Source organism: Rhinolophus ferrumequinum, chromosome 27 (genome assembly GCF_004115265.2).
Source record: "Rhinolophus ferrumequinum isolate MPI-CBG mRhiFer1 chromosome 27, mRhiFer1_v1.p, whole genome shotgun sequence".
NCBI lineage: Eukaryota > Metazoa > Chordata > Mammalia > Chiroptera > Rhinolophidae > Rhinolophus > Rhinolophus ferrumequinum.
In genome coordinates, this window is record NC_046310.1 from 3,490,761 (window position 1) to 3,515,565 (window position 24,805).

The following is a 24,805-nucleotide window of genomic DNA, read 5'->3' on the forward strand; positions in this document are numbered from 1 at the left end:
TTGCTTGTTTTTTGTTCGTTTGAGCGTTAACTTTAATAAGTATTTGTATCAAGCCGTACTTCATTGTCATCCACGATTCTTGGAGAGCATATTAACTGGGAGAGATCATTAGATGAATTGTTTTACTTCACATAATATTATAATTAAAAGGGAATTTGGATTTCATTTAATGAGACCTCACACCATGCAAAATTGTCTGTGCCTTTAGGAAAGAAATCAAAACAAAAAACAATCATTTGCAAGCGGTTATCCGCTTTAGCACGTGTTTGAGAGATCTCCATAGTGAGGGCCATTTCAGAGTTGTTCTCCCATTTTTCTATGATTGGTTCTACGCAATAGAACATCACAGTATGAGACATCTCATTTTAATAATGATGGCAGCCTCAATATGTAAAGAAAGCTCTTCTGGTACTGCTATGTCTTCATATTTAGACGAAACATTTCCAGCTCCATAAACTTTGTCTCACATGGAATGCTTTCCCCATCCCTTGTTATTTTGAGTAAAGCTGTAGACAATCTCATTGTAGTTAAAAAATGTACCTCTGTTATTAACCCAGTATTGAATTCCAGCTATTATCTGAAGAATGGACTCATAGTCTTATAAATTTAATAATTCAAGGAAGGAAATCTACATGGCCTTTGCTGAATTACTTGTGTAATAGCCATATGTCCTCTCAAATTGGCTTTTGTATCCATAGCAAATTTGACTAATTTAGCCTGCTACCAGTTATTTTTTTAAAAAAATGAACTGCCTTTTCATTTGATAACCGAGGGAGGCAGGCCGATAAAGGATATCCAAGATACTAATGCAGCTCTGTCTGTCTGTGTGTGTGTGTACTTTTATAGCATGTGTGAGTGTGCGGGTTTGTGTATTGTGTGTGGGGTGTGTGTGTGTGTGTGTGTGCGCATAGTGTTCTGTAAGATACCATCACAATTTTCATGGCTTCTTTCTGGAAAAATTAACAAGAGAATCTTAATTTCTGACCTTTCACCCCGCCCCACTCAATGTATAAGTGGAATGAAAAACAAAAGATGGAAAGTAAATGAGAAAATGATGAAAAGGAATGCAAAAATGTTTAGGCATGGAAATATTTTCTCTATAGATAAGAGGTAAAGTTAGAGAGCTTTCAAGCCTTTTAGGAGGTATAGCAGATAAAACTTGGTTTGCAATTGATAACAAAATCCCTTTTACTTTTACGGCATAATAGACAGTTTTAAAAATACTTACAAGTCTTCTTGATTATACACCATAGGATATAGCAGTGAAATATTTATCTAATACATAAGCACCTTTATATGTTAATTTCCCCCCCGTTTTATCTCCCATGTGTATTGCTACCAAAAAAACCAAAACTACAAAACAATTTAGTTTATATGGATTACATTATCAAAATTTTGTGATATTAGGAAAGATTAAATGAAATCTTTGTTGTTTTTAAAAACATTAAAATGCTTTCTTAGCTGTTTTTGTAATCCTAATTTATAATACACGTACTTGAGACTAAGAAAATTTCAAGTGATGATTACTAATAAGTCACCATGCACTGAACACGATTTTCCTTTTCACTCCATATTTTGAAAATGTTAATTATGCCATCACATAATACAGGGAGAAAGCAAATGCATTTATTAAATCAATATTATTTTTAGACTGTTGACATCATTTTACAGTGGATTAAATATATCATGCTCAGTGTCTTAATTGATTTGTCTGGCTTCTTTCTACCTCTGGTGAGTTGAACATTCTAATTTAATGTTTGCACTCCTTTGCTGACCCATGCGTATTTTAATATGAGCCTAAATAAATAAATAAGAAGGTAAAGTGTCCTATAATGTGATGACACAAATAGAGTCAAGGTGAAGAGCTTGTTACCAGTAGGTTTTCAGGGTTAGTCCCTTAAGATTCTGATACAGTCCGTCTGGGGTGGTGTTGCTAGAACTGAGTTTTTCAAGCATCCACTTGATTCTTATGATGTGGGCAAAAACTGGAGAAACACTGATTTAAAATTATCGCAGACACATATTAAGGACTTTTGCATTATTGTTGCTTGAAGTCATCCATACCACTCTTTACATCCATTAGCTACATATGATATTTGAACTGACTATATCACTACAATTAAAAGTAACTGCCTCTTTTCAAAAAAAAAAAAAAATCAGTATTTTACTCAATTCTTATTTTATTTTTTTTTGGTGTCACTCAAGGTATAGAATGCATTAAATCAAATAATTTATTTTTATTTTCTTATATATTAGTGTTCAGATTAATTATGTTTTTATTTTCTGTTTGCAGGGTACAAGTTGAATTCTATATGAATGAGAACACATTTAAAGAGAGACTAAAATTATTTTTTATTAAAAACCAGAGATCAAGTAAGTTGTGCATTTTATTCCCCTGTCTATGTGCCATGTGTTTGTAGGTATGTTTCTCTCAAAAGTCTCCAGCTGTGCAATCTTTTTGCAACATATCGTTTATGGAGAGAAATACAATTGACAATCTCGTTTGCCAGGCAGCAAAATTTTAGAAAACTATAGATTTTACATCTGGTGGCATTAAGGTTTCTTGAATATCTTTACTTCTCCAAGTCCCACACCAATAAGTAGACTTCTGAGTGGGCCATCTGGATCAGTAGAAACATTCAGGAAAATAATTTAAATGAGGGGTTCTCATATTTTAACTGTGAGGGCCACCTATAGCTTAATCTGCGAAGGTTCCAGTGATTCTGACTGACCTCTATGGGGAATAACTGTCTAATTTTGTGGAGAAGAGTTCAGTGTTTCCCAATAGTGCCTATGTACAAGAAACATTTAGGGTGTTCTGAAATGTCCGGATTGCTAGCACTCTTCTCTGGCGATTTTGAACCAGGACGTGTAGGGCTAAGCTCACAGTTTAACATCCCCGTGAGTCTTACCATCAGACAAATTTGGGAAACACTGGAACTTCAAGAGGACATGAAATGGGCAGTCTCTGACCTCCTGTGCCTGCTCGAGGTTGACACGTTAGTAATCCCTGTTGCCTCCCCGTAATGCCATGTGTTTTTAAAAGCCATATATAAGGAGCCAATATACAATTTTTCATGATTATCCTTCAAATGCCAACACGGAGAGGTTTTGTATTAGATTAGGGTAGCCACTGCTCTTTCTGAATTTTGACCCCTGAATCCTCTTGGGGTGATCTTAAGTAATTTGTGCCTCTGTAGGGTTCAAAGAGAAACACCTGATGTGTGAGAAATTACCCAAATACTGACTATAGGGAATATTTCAATATTTGAGGCACACTCGTTAGCAACTCTTAAAGGTAGGTTAGCTTCAAGGCTAAGGCTCAAAGAACTAATGCCTCTAACCTGGTTGTTGAGAATTTCCAACACAGCCCCACCAATAGATATCACATCAAGGGGCCACAGCATCTGAGTAGGCCGGCTTGATTTTTAATACTATCTCTCCAGGCCAGAAAAGATAAACGCGTTATTTGACTATTTCACCAGCAGCCAGCTTTGACTAAGTAGTCACTGGGGAGGCAAATTCTATAAAACCAGGACAATTTCATTAATAATTTAAACGTCTTTATAAAGAAGCTAACCCATAAAATGTGTGTACCTAGCATTGCAATAGAATGGCCTAGGAAAATTTGCACAATTAATAATCATTAGCCTTTTACTGTTAAATGTCATCTCAAGTACAACTCACATAGAACAGAGCAAAAAAAATGACGTTTCATTTCCAGATTTTATTAAGTATTCATTATAGGGAGGCCTTTCTCAAAGTTGTATTCATAATGCATGAATCAGATACTACCTGATAACTGCAGGACAGGAAATGCTTCTAGTCATCAGATTTTAAGCATATTTTGCTTAATCTGAATTGCTTTTCTTCATCATTATTAAGTATTACAGGCTGTATAAGTGTGACCTACTCAGTTCTGACGGTACATGGCAGCCTTATTTCCCAGGAAAAATTTAAGTTTATTGGTATTTAACCTAAAATAAAAAGGTTCAAAAAAAAAAGTGCGTGTGTATTTCTTATCATATGCTACTATGATTTAGCTCTAATTATATAATTACTACTTAAAAGAATAATATATAATTATATACATAATTGTAATGTTTTATAATTAACTCCACAAGATATTCTGAAGGCACAAGATTTATAACTTATCCTGTGAATTTGTAAGCAGCTAGATTTTCTAGCTAGCTAAGATTTCTTCCCAGATTCAAGGATATATAAAACGCTTCAACTTCTAAGCAGATTTGAACCAATCTTGATTAAGCATGATTTTTGTGGCTTGTAATTTGTAGTCCATGAATTTTGTCAATCTCACTTTTTGTTTCAATATTCAGCTAATTAAAATTCAGCTACGTAGAACTTCAGAGAGTTTAAACAAGTATGGTGTTATAGTTTCTGAATAAAAATGAAGTGCTGTACTTAAAGTTGTTATTTTTGACAATTCTTTCTAGTCTTTTGTGAACTAAGGTCAAATAAAAATCAAATTTCTGTTATTTGTTTAAAGGTCTAAGAATACGTCTGTTCAATTTTTCTCTCAAATTATTAAGCTGCTTATTATACATAATCCGAGTTCTACTAGAAAACCCTTCACAAGGCGATGAATGGTAAGGTATTTTTATCTGACCCTCAACAATATTCTCTGATTACTTTGAATTGCATTATAATTTTAAGGGTTGTTACATAGAATTAATTTTTTCCAAGGACATTTTGGTGTTTGTTGCAATTAAATTCATCTGTCTGTCAGGTAATAAGTGAATATAATCCTTTTACGTTGGTTCTCTTTAAACATCTCTTCTTGTATTTTTTTCCTATGCCCCTAATGCTAATACTGGACACCTACTCTTAACAGTTTTTATTGCTAATCACAATACTCTAAGTCATTGTTTAGTATGGGTCAGCCTCTTTAAACACCCAATTAGTTTCTGTTCTTTATTTACTTATATTCCCAAAAAGGCTTACTCGACTGTATTCTAGCTTTGAAAGTCTTTTCAGTTACTCTATTTGGTAACCTGGAGTAGAAACACTCCAACATTTACTTTGCTACCTGATTATGTCAGGTCTCAAAGCTACATCGTGTAGTTCTTGACCTTCTTTGAGCTAAATGACTTACTGATTTGACTGATTTTTTTGACTCATTATCGTGTTGCTTTTATTAAGTTGCCTTGCTGTGTGTTTATGGTCTTTCCTTTTTACGCTCGATCCGTGGCTAGAAGCAGTAGGGTAGGGGACAGGGTGTGCAACGTCACGGATAATTTTTTATCTCGTTATCACCCCAGGCCCCTGTCCAGCCTATGACGTTTAAAATAATTTCAAAGCAGAAGACAAATTTCATCGATAACCTCTGTATAATTATTTTTTCATGTGGAGGTTTGCCCTCAGAAAATTCAAAAAAATTAAAAACCACCAAAGTGAAATGAGGAAAGTGAGGACGCCGTATGCGTTTCAATGAACTGGTGCTTCCCTCACCCATTCTGCTGCAGTCACACTGGCCTCTCCTCTGTTCCCGGATCCGAACCAGACATAGGGCTGGCTCAGGGCCTTCACACCTGCCCTTCCCGCTGGAATTCTCTTCCAAGCAGATCACAGAAGGCACACTTCCTCAGATCTTTACTCAAAATACTCTTTCGGTGAAGCCTTCCCCAAACATCCTGTTTAAAACTGTAATCTCCTCACAAGACTCTCTTGAATACTTTTTTTTTACCTTTTCCCTTCTAATTTGCTATTGCCTTTCTCTCTTTTACATGTTACACCTATTTTACTTGTTTATTTTGTGTATTCCATGCGGTGTGCACTGGCTTTTCCATGGGGCATCGACTGTGGAAATCCTTAGAGCCTGGCACACACTGGGCACTCAGTAGTTATTCATTAAATGAGTGAGTGACTCAGTGAGTGCATGAAAGCCCTTTATAATCTGACCTTGGCTTCCCTTACCTCCCCAGCCACCTACTGCAGCCATGCTGACGTCCGTGAAGCAGGGCGTACAGACTGTGCTCTCCACTGTCTCCAAGCCACTCAGTGTTTTGCTCCCTCATCTAGGACCTCTGTCTTCCACCTCTGCCCCTCATTACCCACAATTTTTCTTGAACTAGCTTTAGGACACCGAGACCTTCAGGAGAGCCATTTTTGGGATAACAGTTAATCTGAAATTCTTACCTGACGTCATGACCTGTAGCCCAGTGCCACTCTGGGTTGGGAGTGGCTTTTGGGTATTCTGGGAGCACCCCCTAAAAACTTCTGTCACACACTTAACACATTGACATTGCTTTTACTACAATTCATCCCTGAATAACAGAGGGGTTAGGGGCACTGACCCCCACCCCTGCATAGTCCATGTATAACTTGTGACTCCCCCAAAACTTAACTACTAACAGCCTACTGTTGACTGGAAGACTTACCTATGACGTAAACAGCTGATTAACACATATTTTCTATGCTCTATGTGTTTTATACTGTATTCTGACAATAAAGCTAAAGAAAATGTTACTAAGAAGATTATAAGGAAGAGAAAATACATTTCCAGTATTCATTGAAAACAAAATGGACCCGCACAGTCCAAAAGGGTGTAGGTCAAGGGTCAGCTGTAATGATTGCTCTGTTCTCTCTATACCTCCCCAAGGGCAAAGGCCACTCGACATCTGCCTCTAGCTCTCAGACTTAGCACAGGACTCGGTGGGTCATGGAATGTTCCTGAATGATTGGAGTTATGCCCAACAGTACTCTCGATGGCGTTGTCCCCTCGAGATGACTAACGACCTAGTCATGCCCACGGATAGTCCACTTACTACATTTTTTGCCTAGGTGTTATAAAAAATGGTTCACTTTACAAATCCTTCTAAAAACATATCAGAATTGTTTTAAAAACTTGGAGATTTACCAATAACATGTACATTCAAGACACCTGAAAATCATAAGCTGAGGTCATGAGAGATTCCTTTGAAGGGTAAAAGGGCATTGGCGGGTGACAGCAGAGTGAAATTGTATTATTGGAAAACATTAAGAGGAACAAAGTTTCCTACAATTAACTTCTATGCCATATTACTAAGAATATTCAGCCATAATTACAGAGGATATACATTTGGAAAATCAGATTACTGCAATTAGCCAACAGCCACAATAACTCATGGCTCCATTTTGAATACAATGACCTGTTTAGCTCCCATTGTCCACGCAGTTGTGGTTAATGAAAAACAGAAGTGGTCTTTATGGGCACAGGCTGTCTTTTAAAATAATGAGCTTAATTCAACAAGGAGATTTATTTAATTAGAGCTTCTGACATAATAAAGCTGCAGATATTTTGTGCTGCTTTGCTTTATTTTTAAGTCCCTTCAGGAGTCAAAACTGTTATGAAAATGTTGCAAACATGGACAGATTGAAGGCTATGAAAGGAATTTTATTGTTAATGTATGAAATGGCACAAATGACAAACTCAGATGTACACACAGTTTGCAGTCAGTGATTTAGGGGCATTAGCAAAGGAAACTACACCCCCAGTGTGTAGTTTATGAATTTCATCGAGAGATGACCCATCAGTCGTGACTCATGCTTCCTGGTGCTTAGCTCTTTACCATGTGTCAAAACTCTTGCATCCTTTTCCACTTTAAAATTGTTGAGTGATTACTAGTTATTCACATCAAAGTGACAGACACATAAATGTGCTTATATTTTGTGCTATTTGGGTTTGCATTTAAAATCAGTGTCTAACATAGCAATACGTGCATTCGGGTAACATACAAATTTCAAAGATTATTTCTTCTTTAGAGTAACAACTACTAAAAGAAGAAATAAAATTTTGACATCTTTTAAATGTTTGATGACCAACAGCAATGAGTGTTATATAGACGTTTTCTTCAATCATGTATGTTGGTCACAGTAGAGATTAAAACAGTACCCAACAAACAACAAGTGTTGGCGAAGCTGTGGAGAAAAGGGAGCCCTCGTGCACTACTGGTGGGATTGCAGATTGGTGCAGCCACTGTGGAAAATAGTGTGAAGGTTCCTCAAAAAATTAAAGATGGAATTATGAACCAGCAATTCCTCTCCTGGGTATTTATCCAAAGAAATCCAAAACACTAATCCAAAATAATATATGCACCCCTATGTTTATTGCAGCGCTATTCACAATAGCCAAGATATGGAAACAACCAAAATGCCCATCAATAGACGACTGGATAAAGAAATTGTGGTACATTTATAAAACGGAGTATTACTAGGCCATAAAAAAGAATGATATCTTACCATTTGCAATAACATGGATGGACCTAGAGAACATTATGCTAAGTGAAATAAGTCAGATGGAGAAAGAAACATACCATATGATCTCACTTATATGTGCAATCTAAAGAGCAGAACAAATGAGCAAACAAAACAAAAATAGACTCTGAGATATAGCAGAAAAAACTAATGGTTGCTAGATGGGAGCAGGGAAGGGACGGGGAAGAAACTAAAGGGATTACAAAGTACACAATGGTAGTCACAGTATAGCTATGGGTTCGTGAAATACAGTATGGGGAATATAGTCAATAATATTGTAAAGATTATGTAGGGTGTCAGATGGGCACTGGACTTATCAGGGGGACCACTGCATAGACTGTGTAGATGCCTGACCACTGTGCTGTACACCTGAAGCTGAAGTAGAATAATGTTGAATGCCAACTGTAATTATATATATATATATATATATATATATTTTTTTTTTTTTTTTTGTATCCTGGTTTGTATGTTTGTTTACCAGAATCTAATGCTGGTGTCCCTAGTCAGTTTCCTAGACCTTTTCTCCATATAGTGATACACACACACACACACACACACACACACACACAATAACATGGTAACTACAGTATTATATATGCAAGCCATTTTCATTTCGTGGCTGTGTGTTGGCCTAAGATTGAAATATACTTTGCAGTCAACTTTCAGAAAGGTACAGAGCATAGACAGGAGACAGACACTTAAAATTATTGGTCAACAGATGTCGCCTCCCTTCCACTTGTATTCCATATCAGATCCCAAGTGAGCTTCAGTTCACCCTCATACCTTCACACAAAGGCTGGGACACGTAGCCTTTGGCTGGAGAGCGGCTGTGTACACTTAACTCGACACCAGAAAAGGCCAATGACTGTGCATTGAAAGCCTCTCTGCCTCAGCCGACCTATGTGTGATTGAAAGACCCTCAAAGTTCATCCTCGAGAACAGTCAGCACTTAGCCCTCTGCACAGCACCCTGACACTTGCTTGTCTAGCTTGGTATGAAGTATGCCCAGTGTTTTAAAGGGATTCAGTTATTGAAACATCTTCCTAACATAGTGTCAAAAGTCCAGTATGCTTCGGTATCCCGGTCACCTTGGTTTTGCACACATACTCCACTTGGTGTGTCCTTGAAATGTGAGCCCAGTACACACCAAGGGCTCACAGTTCTCAGTATTTGTTATGGTTAGGAGAGTTTGATGACTTACATCCCGGATTTTGGATATTACACTTTGGTTAATACAATACAAGGTTGCATTTGTTTTGCTTTGTTTTAGAGAGCTATCAATCTGAGTTTATCTGGAGTTTGCGACTCAAATGTCCTTTCCCCGTGCATTCTGCCCTACATGCTGACCCTATTACTTCCATGTGTTTACCAAATGTTTTATTCTTCTGGCTGACATATTCACCCACTGACCTCCATCTCAGCTGCTGAAGCTGATTTGACATTTTCAGCAGCTCTTTTCTCAGCCGGAGGAGAGGCCATAAATAAGTTTGTTGTTAAAAGTGGCTGAGGCTACATGTCATTAACTTCACATGTTTTACTTCTGCTGTGATTCTCGTTGTTTGATATGGCTCTTCCAGTTCTCCTAATAATGCTGCTTCAAATGTGAGTTCTGACTATACTCCTAGCTTAAGTCAGAAAAAACTAATGATACAAATTTTAGTGTATGTCTGCTTTTGTGTTTTTCATTTTTATGTTTTTATAATTCAAAAAAGTGAAATTTATTTTTAATTTTTTAGTAAATGGTTTATGATTATTACAATACAAATGCATAAGGCAAGAACAAGAAAGTAAAAATTACTTAAAAGCTCAACACGTATAGAAAAATGCTTTTTGAGGACCAGTCTTTTGCAAATTCTCTCTCTATATGCACACATATATATAACACACTCATACTGATATAGGCAGGACAATATTACATACACTGTTTTTATCAATGTATGTAGTATTGTCCTATCTATATGTATTTTATGTTTTTTCTCACATGTGGTATTTTTTTGCTGTTGTTGATGAGGCTATTTTCTTTCTTTTGTTGCTAGGTATTCAGGTAGATTCCAGTCACTTTCCTGATATAAATAATGTGGCAATAAATATCCATGTAAGGTTTTCTTTCCTCCTAGTGCTTTTTGCCTGTGGGATTGAAGCTTCATTTGCAATTATGGTCTGGCTTCCAGCTTCAGTTTCACCCTCATTTGTTTTGGTCATTAACTAGGAACGTGCAAAACAGATCCCAAATTCTTTTTCCATGATAAATCCATTTTCTGAAGGCGAGTTTGGGCACTAGCTTTTTATTACAATTTATACAGTTTCCTTCTATGTATTTATCCAATTTAGGGCTTAGTAGTAAATGGGTGAAAAGGGGACTTTCCATAGGAGATCTCACTTCACATTGAAATTTATATATTTGAAGTTTGTAGAAATGTCTTTTAAGAGTTATGAAACCTATTCCACATCACATAGCCTTGTTCAAAAAAAACATCTCTTCTCCATGGTCTTATTTCAATTTAAATATGCTGATATTTCAAGAACTCTGAAAACAACACCCCAGACCAAACACAATACCTGTGTGTTGATATAACTAGCTTTTAGAAAATCCATGAAGTAAAAATTACCAATTTTCTCTGAAAGTGCTGACAAACTTACTTTTAGTAATTCATTTATAATTTTGCACATATTGTCATGCTCTTTACTATTTAGTAGTTTTTGTAGCATACTACTTTTCTACTTACAAAGACTGTATTTATCCCTCTACCCTTTACATACCGGGTTTTGGTCTGATTTCCCCAACGTCACTGAGAATATGAGGTTTGCTTTGCAAAGGGGTGTTGCTTAACTCATTCCCATGTTTCTGCCTTTACTGGCCCCTTCCATTTGCTTATATTGATGCCTAGCCTACTGTCCCCCTGCACTCAGAAACACACTGGGATTTCAATAGTGAGTGAAACAGACACACTAGTCCATTTTGTGGAACTTGCAGTTTAGTGAGGAGACATCTAGTAAAGAAATACATTTTCAAATAAATATAAAGATACAACCGAGATGAGTGGCAGGAGAGGTAGAAAGAGTGACATCCCTTACGAGTTGCCTACTTGGCCAAGTGGAAGCCTCAGGGAAGGTTTCCCTGGCGGAGGGTTGAACTGAGCGCTCTAGGATGAGGGACGAGTGCGGTAGAGGGGCCGTGATGGGAGGGAGCGTGTCACAGGGGAGGAAGTCTACGAATGGCGTGTTAAGAGTTCTGGTTTTTATCTGAAAAGTGCAATGTTGATATACAGTGTGGCAATGTGAGCAAAAACGAGTTTACAACGAATTGGTGTAGTCACACCAATTCTTGCAATTTGGAGGAATGGTGTAGAAGGCAAAAGGAAGTGTAGGGTTCCCGTTGGAAGACTTTTGTAAGAGTCTCCAAGGTGCAGAAAATGGTAGTTTCCATCAAGATATTTGTGCTAGTGGAGATGAAGAGAGGTTGATAAATTCAAAAGAGAGTTGGCGGGAAGAAGATTCGAAAAGCTTTGGGGACTCATGTGTTACACATTTCAAATACAGGAGAGGAAAATAACTGAGATGATGCCCAAGTTTGCAGGTAACCAAACACAGGAGAATTTGGTGCCATTTACTGAGATGTGAAAAACTAACAGGACCAGTTTTATTGGGTCACAGGTTTGGTTTGGAGCAAGTGAAGATGTCAGTTACTCAGGTACATGTGACACTGAAATTACAGGGTACTTGAGTTTCTTTGACTAGTCTTTTAAAGTGTTATAATTCTTTTTAAAACAAGAATTTTAAAGCAGTTATGGCTCTTTGTTATTATATAACATTTTACCAAAAAGAAAATGACTTAAAGATTTAAAAATACACTTAATATCTTATGGGAGGGGTCTCATTTCATAACTCTAAAGAGTGAGTGGGTTTTGCTTTCTTTTGTGGTTTTTATTTGCGTTTTCTAGGCAGTATAATATACCTATTTTAATCTTTTCCTGAGTTGGGTATACTTCTGTGAACATCTCTCAGTTGAATCAACTGCACATCAAATAGCATAGGTAAGGGTAGGGTATAAAAAGTGGAACATTATAACTACAGGGGCACTAGAAGTTTTGAATGTCCTTTGCAGACAATTTTTAACATCAAAGATGAAATGACTGTTACGACATATTTACGGACAGAGAGACTCCCTCTCCTGTATAATGTCGAAGGCCAAGCTTTTGGGTGGCATGTTAAATATTTCATAAAAATCCAAATCTGAAATACTAATGTGCTCTGTAATCTGAGTTACTGACTTTAGTCAGATGGTTTCTACTGTTGCATTTGTATTGCTGAAATATTAACAGATTTAAAATGAACCGAATCTGAGAATTTACAGAAGACCCTTAATCGACTTTTCGGTGGAGAAGGAGACTAGGAAAGGGTTAGAGGTTTTTCTACCCTGCCTTAATCACTCTTTAAATAGGGCTCATTATCCGTTCTTTTATTAACACGAGGCTGAAATGAGTATTAGCAAAAAGAAGACTGCATATGGTTATAGGAAGGTTTTCTAATTTTAATTTTGACATTTTATTGTCTTTTCATGTTTGCATTGTTTAAATATTTCCAACTTCAATCAGAATTGAGAAATGAATGCATTTCCTGCATTTTAAAAAACTAACCTCTTCTTATTCTTTTCATAGGTCTCATATCATTTGGGTGAACAGAAGTGTACCTTTATGGGGCCTCCAGGTTACGTACAATTTTGTTGTATCCCTATATTTTTGGATGTATTCGTATTTCCCAGAGAAATACTATTGGAAAGAAACTGTTGATCTTCACAATGTCTGTTTTATTGCTTCATTAATCTTGATGCCCATCTTAGACTAACACTTCTTTTCCCTTCTTCACGTTTGCTTGAGCCCTTCTGTCTATCTTTTGAGAATTTCCTTGCGAGGAGTTAGCCTGCAGAGAGATTTTGAGGGTGCAGAGCAAACCAGTGTCTCAGGTGCTGCAAGTTCCCTAACCTACCTTAGGCATTCCTGTTATACAGTCCTTGAAAAATTAATCAAAAGCCTATATCCAGGTTGCGTTTTTGCCTATGTCCTCAATGTCTGGAACACGTTAGAATCTCAATAACTAATCATTAAATGAATAAATGAATGAATGGCTCGGATTACCAATAGCAAGAGCTTGCTCCCCGGGCGGATGATTTGTAAATAAAACAACAAGTATGCTCTGGAATAAGGAAGTCCCGCAGAAAGAGTAAGAAAATAGGAGAGAGAACAAATAGCATGTCTGAATTACATTGTTGACATGTTCCCTAGAGCCCTCTGCATCTCATTCTGGTTCCTTTTTCTATTCAATTTCATGCCAGCAAAACTTCTTAAAAGTTCTCATCTCCTCGACTCCTGTCTCCCTCCTACAAATACTTTTCATTTTCAAAAGTGAAAATGTTTCTGAGAGTTACTAACATAATAAAAGTTTAGAGTTGACAAGACTGAATCTGGAAGGCACGGAATGACTCACTGTTTATAAACAACCTTTAATATACTTTGAAATCGTATGTTCGGTTTGTCTTTTAAAGTCATGATGACTCTGAAGTCTGTACATTTTATTTATATATAATAATGAATCATTTCAATTAAGTATGCACTGTGATCATAAGTAGGAAATCAAGTTTTCAGTATGGATATTGCCTACTGTGTTGTAATTAAGCTGTGTTTTATGTTCTTTTCCACTGACGTTCATTGCAATATCATTAATTTAAAGTACCCCTTTTCAAATATTTCTGCATTCACTAAAATGCAGTCTTTTAATCTCTGAGCTAGATTCCTATAGTATCCTCCGGTGCGGTGCTCATTTAAAGTAAGTTAGTATTTTTATGAATAGTCATATATGGCCTTGAAATAGAAGTTGATCTATACCAATAGCTTTTATCTACAGTGATATTTTAAAATAATAATCATACTCATTTCCAAGTAGGATTTTGAGTAACGCATGCCAAACATGTTGTAGAGATCATTTCACAATACGCATGTGCCTCTAGGACAAAGCACCGGGATTAGCAGGCATAGGAACTGTGAAGAAAGTCTAAGACATGTGAATTCTATAGCATGACAATTTTGTATCATGGCTAGTGGATGCACTTTGGAACGTATTTTACTTATATCACCATGTATTTATATGTTGTTTATTGTCTTCATGTTTTACAATTCACTTAGGTCCAAGTTTTTGTTTCAACAGGAGTCAAAATGCAAGACTCCAGGGTATCTCCCTCTCTTACGGAGATGGTCTTTAGCCTCAGAGGCCTAGAACAAAAGCATTTGCTACATGAGTCATTCTTGCTTATGTTTGCTTGTTGTGATTCCATCCTTCTTTCCTCAAGTGCTGAGAGGATACATGTGGGTATCCTTTCTAGATACTTCTTCTGTTGCAGTCGTAGCTTTTTGGTAGTTCAGCAGTGGACACTGTCCATATGACAGAGAATAGAGAGAAAGATGGAAGCTTGTCTTGGACGAGGCAGGACTGGTACTTCCAGCTGCAGAAGGGGAACTGGTTTATGAAGTTCATTCAAATAAAATCTGAAAGCATCTTGAAGTGGACCGTTGTGCTTAGTGTTCAAAACTGTGGCAGTTTCATTCTGTTTGGGGGACGGGGGGATAGGACGGACCATGTTACTCAACTTGAAGCCCGGATTCTTCTGTCTGAAGGGAACTGCTGTTTTTGGTGAATGTACCGGAGATGGCAGTGGTGATGCTGGCCCAGGGAGTTATTGCCAGTGAGGCAGTTGTGTGTGATTGCGTGTATTAGGAATACACACAGAAGGACCTGTTCTTTCCATATCACACAAACTGCAGCCAGCCTGACTACTCTAATGCCACATTTCTAGTTACGATAATAAAGAAGGAAAGATTAAGGAAAATTAGAAATTACAAAAGCTAAGCTGTACTACGGGGACGTCCTGCAGCTTGGCACCTGTATATAGAAGTTAAAGTGGCACATAAACCTCCTATGTCATATATGTATACATCACATAAATACATACGGATATATACATATCTATAGGTGAATCCATTTATACATTAACTTTTATAAATTATCACAATCATGAATATAATATAAGTATACATTATAAATAGTATATACTATTATAACCATGACTATATATTATTTTAAGTTTACTGCATTTTCTCATTAAGGCACAATTTATATTTTAGGTTTTAGTGGCCTTGATAAGTCTATTTGAAACAATACTACTTGGTTATCTCAGTTATAAGGTAAGCTGTTTTCATTACAAGATTTCTGTGGATGGAACACATTACTAGTGTTTTCTAGCATTCCTCTATTTGTAATTCATACTCTGGGGATAAAGCAAGTTCTTCTCAAACCACTTTAATTATTTTGGACCTCTCTAGTATGTGATAAAAAACGGTAGTAATATAGTAATGTTTTCCTTGGTGGCTTCAAAATACTTCACTAATTCCTGTGGGTTAACTTGTGCATTATACGCATGTTTATATGAGCCAATCAAATGGAATGGTCTGGTTTTTTATTGTTCTCAACCTCTTTTCCTGATCTGTACAAAAAACGTGGAGGGAGCAAAAACCTGTCTATTAGGAATCATTTTAATGAATTCTCTTATTTTTTGGCAAAGCGTTGTTTGGCTACTACAAATGTAACAAATATTCATTGAGCCCCTGTCTGATGAAGAGCTCCCAATTGCGCATTGTTCCTTTTTCAGTGAATTTACAATCTAGAAATGGGGGTAGACAGGAACAAAAATGTATACGGTAATAATAGAAGGCGGAATAACAGGTACTTTCGGTGAAGTGCAAATTAAGTCCCATTGTGGGGGGAGGGGTGCATAGAGGGAGGTCAGAATCTGAATGACTGGGAACATGGCAGTAAAACTAAGAAAAATTGCAGCAAGAAAAAAATTCAGATTGGGGTTGAGATAGATGGAAAAATGGATGTGGTTGCAGAAATGATGAATCTGAGGTGATTGTGGCTGGACAGGTAGACACGACATGCAGACAGCAGAGAATGAGGGCGTAGAAGTTGCAGGACAGAGGGGTTTATTAAGATGTGGCAGTCCTCTTCACAGACATGAAGAAGCGTCCCTTAAGTATGGGGTCATGACGTAGGAGAAGCAAGGGCTCCTGTTGATGGAGACACTTATATTGTGGTTGATGGAAGAAAAATATGGCAATCAGGGAAGACAGACGCATGGAGAAGGAGGGTAGGAAATAAATCACCACAACGGCTGTCACATCCATCACTCCTTTTCAGCTGCCAGGTTCGGCACGTACTGTATCGACAAGTGTATGCAGGTTATGTTTTTGGGGAACTCTTTGTCTAGCATATCAGTTCCTTTCTCACTTTCTTAAAACATAGGGTTTTGAAGATAACATTCCTTTGGCTACTTTTTAATCCTAAATTTAGAACAAGTTTAATCCTAGATTGAGCCTTCGTGAGGTAAAGCCTTTAAGATGATCCTGGGTGTTATTCAGTAGGGTCTATCCCTGGTTCCCAGGAAACAGGTACCTGGGTCTTCAAACCTGCATGATCATGACTTGCTTGCCTCTCGGCACTCTTTCCTGTGCTCTGCCGTCTCCTCATTATTACAAGTCTTAGGCATGAGTGGAATATAGTCTGTGTCTGAGCCAAGCTCTCTAACTACTCCCTGGAGCCCTCTCACTTAGCTTCAGGTGACGGCAGCAGCACTATGCACCTTGGACATCTGCCCACAGATGAGTTCTCATTGCTTCCGTTTTTTCCCCCTGCTCCCTCTTCCACCCCTTCCTATGGAGCCTGGAGATGCGAGATGAACGGTGCTGACGAAACCTATGATTTAACAATTGCACACAGAGACAATAGGCAGTCTAGAGCCTTGCTTTGTGATGTGGAGGAATTTGACATCACTGTCAAGCTTCAGGCCTTTGGGACCTCCAAGAAAGTCAAGAAAAATCCCCAAGTCGTAGCCAGTGTTATAAAAATATTCGGAAATGACAGGGAACCAGATTTCAAATTGCTTTTTCATTCATAGCTCCCTTCATAGAAAATAAGCTGCTTTAGGGAGTTCTGAGTTTGTTTTCAGTGGACACCATTCGAGACAGTTTCAGTGATGAGCTATGAATATCAAGGTTTGCCTTCGTGTGTGTGTGTATGTTGTGTGTGTGTGTGTGTGTGTGTGTGTAGTTTGTGCAGCTGTACAGGGTTACACAGTTAGAAGGGCCTGTGCTTGATGTAATGTACCTATGTCACCTTGAAACTGTTAACAATTCGGTAATAACAGGCCCTGATAGAACTCTTAGTTCTACGCATCTTGATTGCGCCTGGGATGCCATGAATTATTATTATTAGTAGCCAGTCCTGGTTAATATTGTTTAACTATGTGGGTTGGGAGATTAGAATCCAGTTGATTCAACACCCCTTCCTTTATGTTTTCTTAATGTAGAAACAACGTTAATATGTGTGAACACTGTTAACAAGTGGTGTGTTTAGGAGCTAGCTAATATGCTTTATGGCTTGTGAGTCTCATTAGTACAGCAAACATACTATGACTGAGTCACTTTTTCATTGATTCTGTAGGTTTTGTTACTGGGTTTTATTTTTACTGGGAACTTTTCTTTGAAATAATATATGATCAAAATGTGTTAGGTGCAATATGAAGGATTACTGTAACATTTGTTTTACTTCTCGAACTTACTACAAATCTGAGACAGCATGATTGCGTTCACAAAATACTCTCTAGAACGCACTGCTACATCTTTATATAATGATTCAGTATTCTGTTAATGTAAGCATCCTTATTGCTAGAGAAGTTCTAAGGGCTGTCTTTTTCCCTCTTTCTTGGGATTTGGTGTAAGTGACTTTCATTTTTATGCGTTCTTTCTTGGAAGGGAAATATCTGGGAACAGATTCTACGAATTCCCTTCATCTTGGAAATAATTAATGCAGTTCCCTTCATTATCTCGGTAAGTCCTAAAAGAATCTTTAAAAAATATAATTTTGTCATTAGACTTAAGTCAAGTCTTTAAATCTAAATACTAATAAATCATGTATTAGCTCAGATAGATGAATTTAGGCTTTGGTTAGAATTATGGTGTCAAAGAATAAATAGTAAAACCAGATGGATAACTGGATTGTGAAATTAAATGAAAACTAATAAGATTTAGAACAATAGCAAAATACTTCTTAGAAATATATGCTCTAGAGGTGCCATTTAAACAAGTGTCAAACAAGTGTCAACAATGTCTAAACAGACTGGAAATTACTCCATTTCTTGTGTATATTGTGGAATTAAAAAAAAAAAAGAAACCAAGTCCAACCAAGTATGTATAAAAGTTTCCCATACTGAGAATATATTTACCTCTAGTTTAATGGCAGCATTTTCTAAGTCCAGTTCTGTCTTTAGTAAGAAAGTTGCCTACAGCCAGATAAACAGCAATTTTCTTCTTTCTGAATTCCATGAAGATTCTGCTCAACTGCAAATTCCCATTGCAAAATTAGGTCTTAATCTGTATTTGATAGATTCATAATAATGTCTGTTGGGATTATGCTGTCTAACTCTCAGTTTTATTTGGAAAATTATGAAAATAAGTAGATATCTGAAGTTGTTGCTCACTTCTGACAACTATTTTAATTTGAATGATTTATCTGGAGGAAAAACTGGAATTAGATTAAATGACTAACTAAATATAATTCCAATTAAATATGGTTCCCCAATGTCACTTAAAATGTTTGAACCCAAAGAGAGTAAGTGGCAACGTTATAAAAAGCAAAACGTTCTCTTCTTTCTCCTACTTTCCCCCTCTAGTTGTAAAGAAGAAAGAGGCGATGTCTATTATAAACTGTCACACAAAAAGATTTAATGATAGAATTAGCATAGTTCTATGTGACATCCAGTGAGAGCTTATTATGTTCTTTCTGCTTCTACAATAACTTCCCAAAGAATTTTTCTCTAAGTAAAAATTAGACGGTGAATGAAAAGATCACATCTGCTCCTTGCATTTTATTAATAATAGGCATTTAAAGCATTTGTCACATGTTTCAAATCATTATACTGTCTTTAATAACTTCTCTTTTAAATCTGCTGGATATGATTTCTTGTTTGAGATAAAAGTTTAGCTTTGATTTGTTTTTCAGATATTCTGGCCTTCCTTAAGGAATCTGTTTGTCCCAGTCTTTCTAAACTGTTGGCTTGCCAAACATGCCTTGGAAAATATGATTGTAAGTATAAATGTGAAATACAAATACAAAAATATTTTTCACTCTCAGTATTTCTCGCTTTGAGTGTTCTGATTAAAGGGAGATGACTTGAGGTCTTTGTCTCGTACTTTTTCATTCTGTTTTTGCCCATAAAATATAAACTCACTCCACCGGAATTTATTTAGTTATAATTAAATGTCTAAATGGTTCATTTCAAAATTTCTTTTAAATGAATTTAGTATCTTGGTAAATAGGCAGTTTTATTTCAATGTTTGTAAAAATGAAAGAGCTTTGGTAAAATGCCGTCAAATAACTTAAGCGATATGTTGTATAAATGCCTAAGTTAATGGACCTTAAGTAACCAGTCTGCTTGTAACCTAATCAGAATGAGAACACGTAAAACGTCCATGTGGCCAAGTCACTACCTCCGTAAAGTCCTAGGAAATGGTAAACAAAAATGGTTCAGATTTTCTAAATGTCACCACACCAAAGTTAAGTGCTGTTTGGACTGGTCCAACTAATGAGCCAATCTTCTGAAGACAAATAACCTTTCAAGGCAACCTGTAGAAGGGGATCCCTGGTTTTAAGGATTCAGGAGGTCCCGGCGTCCAACAGGTAACTGTTGGTAGACTCACATTCCATTAAAAATACACAGATTAAAATTACACAGATTTTTAATGGAATGTGAGACTACCAACAGTTTTGTGTGAGCCTGTACGGGACCTGGAAGCCCCTCATTTAAAGTCTTCCTTTTAGATTTGGTTGGGTTGGGTTGTGCGGGGTATTAGGAGGGACAAAAGGAAGTGCGAAGTGAGAAATGCAGATTTCAGAGTGTGCCTTAGTTGCATTTTGCTCAAGGCTGACTCTGGACGGACTGATTTATACTTATCACCCAAATCTGTTTGCAGTAGGTTTTTTTTATTCCTTATCTACGAGCTGTAAGACATTTGCTATCTAGTCAATTATTCCCCAAATATTGATAGGAGTCCACTGCACGCTAAGCACTGCTAGGAAAGCCACGTGATTGTACTTCTTTGCTAATTTCTTCATCTGCAAATGAGAATACACATATCTACATACCAGACTTGTTGTGAGACTACTATTATAAATACGTATATAAATATGTACGTGTATGTCTATACATATGTACCAACATAGTGAAGGCTCAATATTATTAATTATACTACATTGAAATTAGATGTGTGCAGAGGCAAACTTGTTTTCCTCTGAAATGGTTTTTAAACAGAAATTATGACAAAAGTTTTGGCCAGACGGAATATTTGGATAACATTTGAGAGTTCATAACCGGACGAATGTTTCTAAACATTGGTGTTCAATGACCACTGCAGTCTCATGAAAGTACATGTCAAAGTGAGGGAGAATGTGGCTTGTGCAGTGGTTTGAAGAAACACTGGGCTGTCCTAACTGTTCAAAAAAACAGAAACCAAAACGATTTCACGAAACAGATTGCCTAAATTGCTAATGAAAAAAAAAATGCACCAGAAAAAACCAGGACTTTTTGCTAAACTGCGTTACTAGTTGTTGGAAAAAAATAACCTAACGAGACGAATTTTTAGTCAATCACTGAACAGAAAAGCAGTGCTTTGCAATATTAATGTAGAATTCACACATTTTCCTTGTACTTCTGTGTTTTGCTTCTCCTCTTCTCACTGGTTGCTAAATTTTTATTCTTTTTTTGCTCATTAACATCTCTGTCAAAAGAAAGTGAGAACTGAAAGGTGAAATTCTAATCAATTTAGTTTTTTGGTTTCATAATAGTCTGGTTAGATGTGTGGTGGAAGAAGATAAAATGATAGCTTACTGCGATTTTTATATTAGTGAAGTTATCTCATTCTATACTGATTTTAAGACTATTAAAAGTTTATTATAAAAAATTTGAGAGGAACTGAAAACTAGAAAGTACAAAGTTGTGAAAATCTACAAAAATTTACCACACAGAATACTAGCAATAATTTATATCCTTCTAATATTTTCTATGAAAAACATGCCCACATATCATACATTAAATTATATGTTCAATTTTATAACTTGAATGTCTTATCATATACTAGTGTGTAGTAGACAAGTTCCTATGTCATTAAATATTCTTCTTCAAATCATTTTAAATAAATGCATCTAAGTCCATTACATACTTTTGATCAATTTATTTAACTATTTTTGTATTGCATATTTTAGTTATTTTAATAGTAGTGAACATTTATTGGTTCATTTAATAAATACAATTTTGTAATAAAGATGAACATAAATACATATGGATTTCCAACTTTGATTTTCATGTAGTTAATTTTTAGAAGTTGTTACTGAGTTAAATGAATGAATGCATGAAATAAGAAGTACATACTTGTGATTTGTGACTTATGTTACCAAATTACCTTCAAGAAATTTATAACAAGTTACATGAAGAGTATCATATGTGAATGCTAATTTTTTTTGCATCTTAATCAATACTGGGCATTATTATTCTTTTAATGGCTTTCAATTGCAAACAAAAAAGTGTATCTTGAATTCACATTTCTTTTAATATTAATGAAATTAAACTTAAAAAAATTGTTCATTGGTTATTCAATTTTTTTGATAAATTGCCTGGCATAGTTTACGTTATTTTCACTGATTCACAGAATCAGATTTGATAGTACTTTGACACAACTATTACTTTCCACTGAACTGAATACATTATATTCTGATTCTTTTAGAATCAGAGTTTTCCACAAAACATTATACTTCCCCTGGAGAGCTTTTGGGGTGTCAGTCTCTACAGATGTTTGTGAAGCAAATAAACTAAAATTTAGTGCTTTGGTGGTCTTTTTCCACAGTAGTGGCTGCGTAATATGCGGTAGTAAGGTACATTTTTAACTAAACAAATGTGAAAATATGCTGCTGTATTCAGTTTAAGTCTACGTATTGAGTATGAACAAGACACTTGAAACGTAATGCATAGTAATAAATGCAATGACTCGTGAATATTTAATATCTATCAAAATTTAAAATATGCTTTTCTGTATTATTTTAGAATGATCTCCATAGAGCCATTCAGCGTACACAGTCTGCAATGTTCAATCAAGTTCTGATTTTAATATCTACATTACTATGCCTTATCTTCACCTGGTAAGACTGCACATATCAGCAGTTATTATGTTTCATTGAACTATAGTTTCTCAAAACACTGTATTATAGACCATTTTAATGAATAGATAAAAATCAAATCAATGCATCGACCACGGAATCAATGAAAATTAATCAGTGTTCATTATAAAACACAATGGATCTCCTACAGAAATAAAATAAAACCCTCCCTTTGGTCTTACAGAAAAAAACAAGCGAGCACATCGATCATTTGGTATTGATGACATTTTACTGCAACTATGGCTGTAAACAACCAAAACCTAGGAATGTGTCCTGCATGCCATAGTTGTCCAACAAGAATGTATCCCGCAAATCGCTGACAAGGAGGTACCCTTGTCGTTCGAGTCCTCCAAGCAGAAACACTGATGAGAAAACTGTCAGGGTCCCTCATGTCCCTGCTGCTGCCCTGCTTCCATGATGTTTCAGAGTGTAGCCAGGCAAAACGCAAGGGCGCGCCTCCTGCTAGGGCAAGGCCACACCTGAAGCTTCTCTTTGTTCTAGAAAATAGTTATTTCTTCTTTCGGAAGGTCCCACTTTGAAGCTCAAAAGTAAGCCAATGTGAATGGTGCCCTGCCCATATGGAGTCAAGCAGATCCTTATGTAGAGAAGAAAATGTGAACATTAAAAATCGAGGTGACATAATGTACGTTTGCAGGAGTCATAGATAGGATGTGTAACTGGATTTGACGTAATGAGAAAGAGAAAAAGCTAATTTGGAAGTACGAAAACAATTCCCTCACAGGCTAGTATGACTGCACCGAGTGTGTTAGCTCTAGATGAGTGTGAAGACAGTCCCGTGTGACTTCAGGACATCTGACAAATGCGCAGTTAGGTGATTTGGTCATTGTGCAAATGTCATCGGGCGCATTTACATAAACGTACATGGTCCAGCCAACTACTGTAATTGTATGTGCTGTACTTTTATAGGACTGGCAGCATAGTAGGTCTGTTTCCACCAGCATCCCCACACACCGATGCGTTGGGCTACATTAGGATGGCTATGACGTCTCTAGGTGGTAGGCATGTTTCAGCTCCATCATCATCTTTTGGGATCACTGTCATACGTGTGTTCTGTCATTGACCAAAACGTCATTATAGGGCACATTACCGAATACGTTTAGACATAGAGGTATGGCAACCAATTTGCATCAGTAGTATGCAGTTAGTAACTCGGTTAAATAGGTTTAAATGTTTTATTGCATACTTTTGTATTTAAAAAATAAACATTTGGAGATATTTAATGTTTTTATAAATATAAAATATCCCTCTAAAATTGTTGCAATGCCATCTTATTAAAATTTTTTTACACCTCACAAATTGTTTTCATTCTTCACCTAGCAAACATCTAAGTGCATAAATATGAAATACTAACAGTAATGACTTCCCTTTTAAAGTCACTAAAAATTCTTAATTTAATGGAATGACATTATTTGGATAATTTAGGAGTCTTCCTCATTTTATGTGAAGAAAAAAAATGTTTAGGTATGTATGCACATGCCGATATTTCAAGTACTGGAAAATTACAAAAAAGTAAAGTGAAGGATTTCTAAATATGATGGAAGTCTGTTAAAGTAGATGTAGAGAAGAGGTAATTGCAACATCAATGCTATAGTACGGGTGAATTATTTTTATATAGTGACAGTTGAGCACTTTTGCTTGGGAGGCATCCTCACTACAATAAACCATCTATCTATACTGGGCTCTCTCTTTGCTTTTACTTTCTGTCTTGAGCGGTTTTTATTTTCGATGAAAGCACCAGACACATTTTGCAACTTATGCCAAGGGGTGCAACGGTGATAGATAAAGAGTGTTTATGATCCACATGAAATTTCCATTACATAATTTATGCATTATTTAAATTATTTGTCTTGTGCTGTTTGTTTGATATGCAATTCTAGTTGGTTTTGTTGTTGTGTGTGTATGTGATTCAATTTTAGACAACTGAGTGGTAGTTTTGACAGCTCTTATCTAATGTTACAGATGTCACTAATATAGATATCTGAACCTGTATCTTAATGTGCAAGTATTATAGAGGTATGTTTAGCTACATAAAACATTTTTAATCACATGTACATTAATACATTTACATTAATGTTTTACAATTATAATATCTAGAATAGAGAAACTGAAGTTTCATTTCTCTGTGTATTCTTGTCTAGCATAACACATAAAGTGGCTTCATAAATCATGATCATCATAGTAAGGTAGAATGTCTTATTTGAATTTACTATCAAAAGTG

General features: G+C 36.2%; 1 protein-coding gene across 7 annotated transcripts in view; it reads left to right on the top strand.

Annotated features, from left to right (window-relative positions):
• Window positions 1-24,805, top strand: part of KCNT2 (potassium sodium-activated channel subfamily T member 2) — a 224,785-nt gene that overhangs the window by 64,664 nt on the left and 135,316 nt on the right. For all 7 annotated transcript variants that reach the window (XM_033099848.1, XM_033099854.1, XM_033099849.1 and 4 more), the window contains exons 2-8: window positions 2,294-2,373; window positions 4,508-4,607; window positions 12,912-12,960; window positions 15,429-15,488; window positions 18,114-18,188; window positions 19,360-19,443; window positions 22,454-22,548. In XM_033099848.1, coding sequence (XP_032955739.1) covers window positions 2,294-2,373; window positions 4,508-4,607; window positions 12,912-12,960; window positions 15,429-15,488; window positions 18,114-18,188; window positions 19,360-19,443; window positions 22,454-22,548 — 543 coding nt within the window. The remainder of the gene's footprint in view (window positions 1-2,293; window positions 2,374-4,507; window positions 4,608-12,911; window positions 12,961-15,428; window positions 15,489-18,113; window positions 18,189-19,359; window positions 19,444-22,453; window positions 22,549-24,805) is intronic.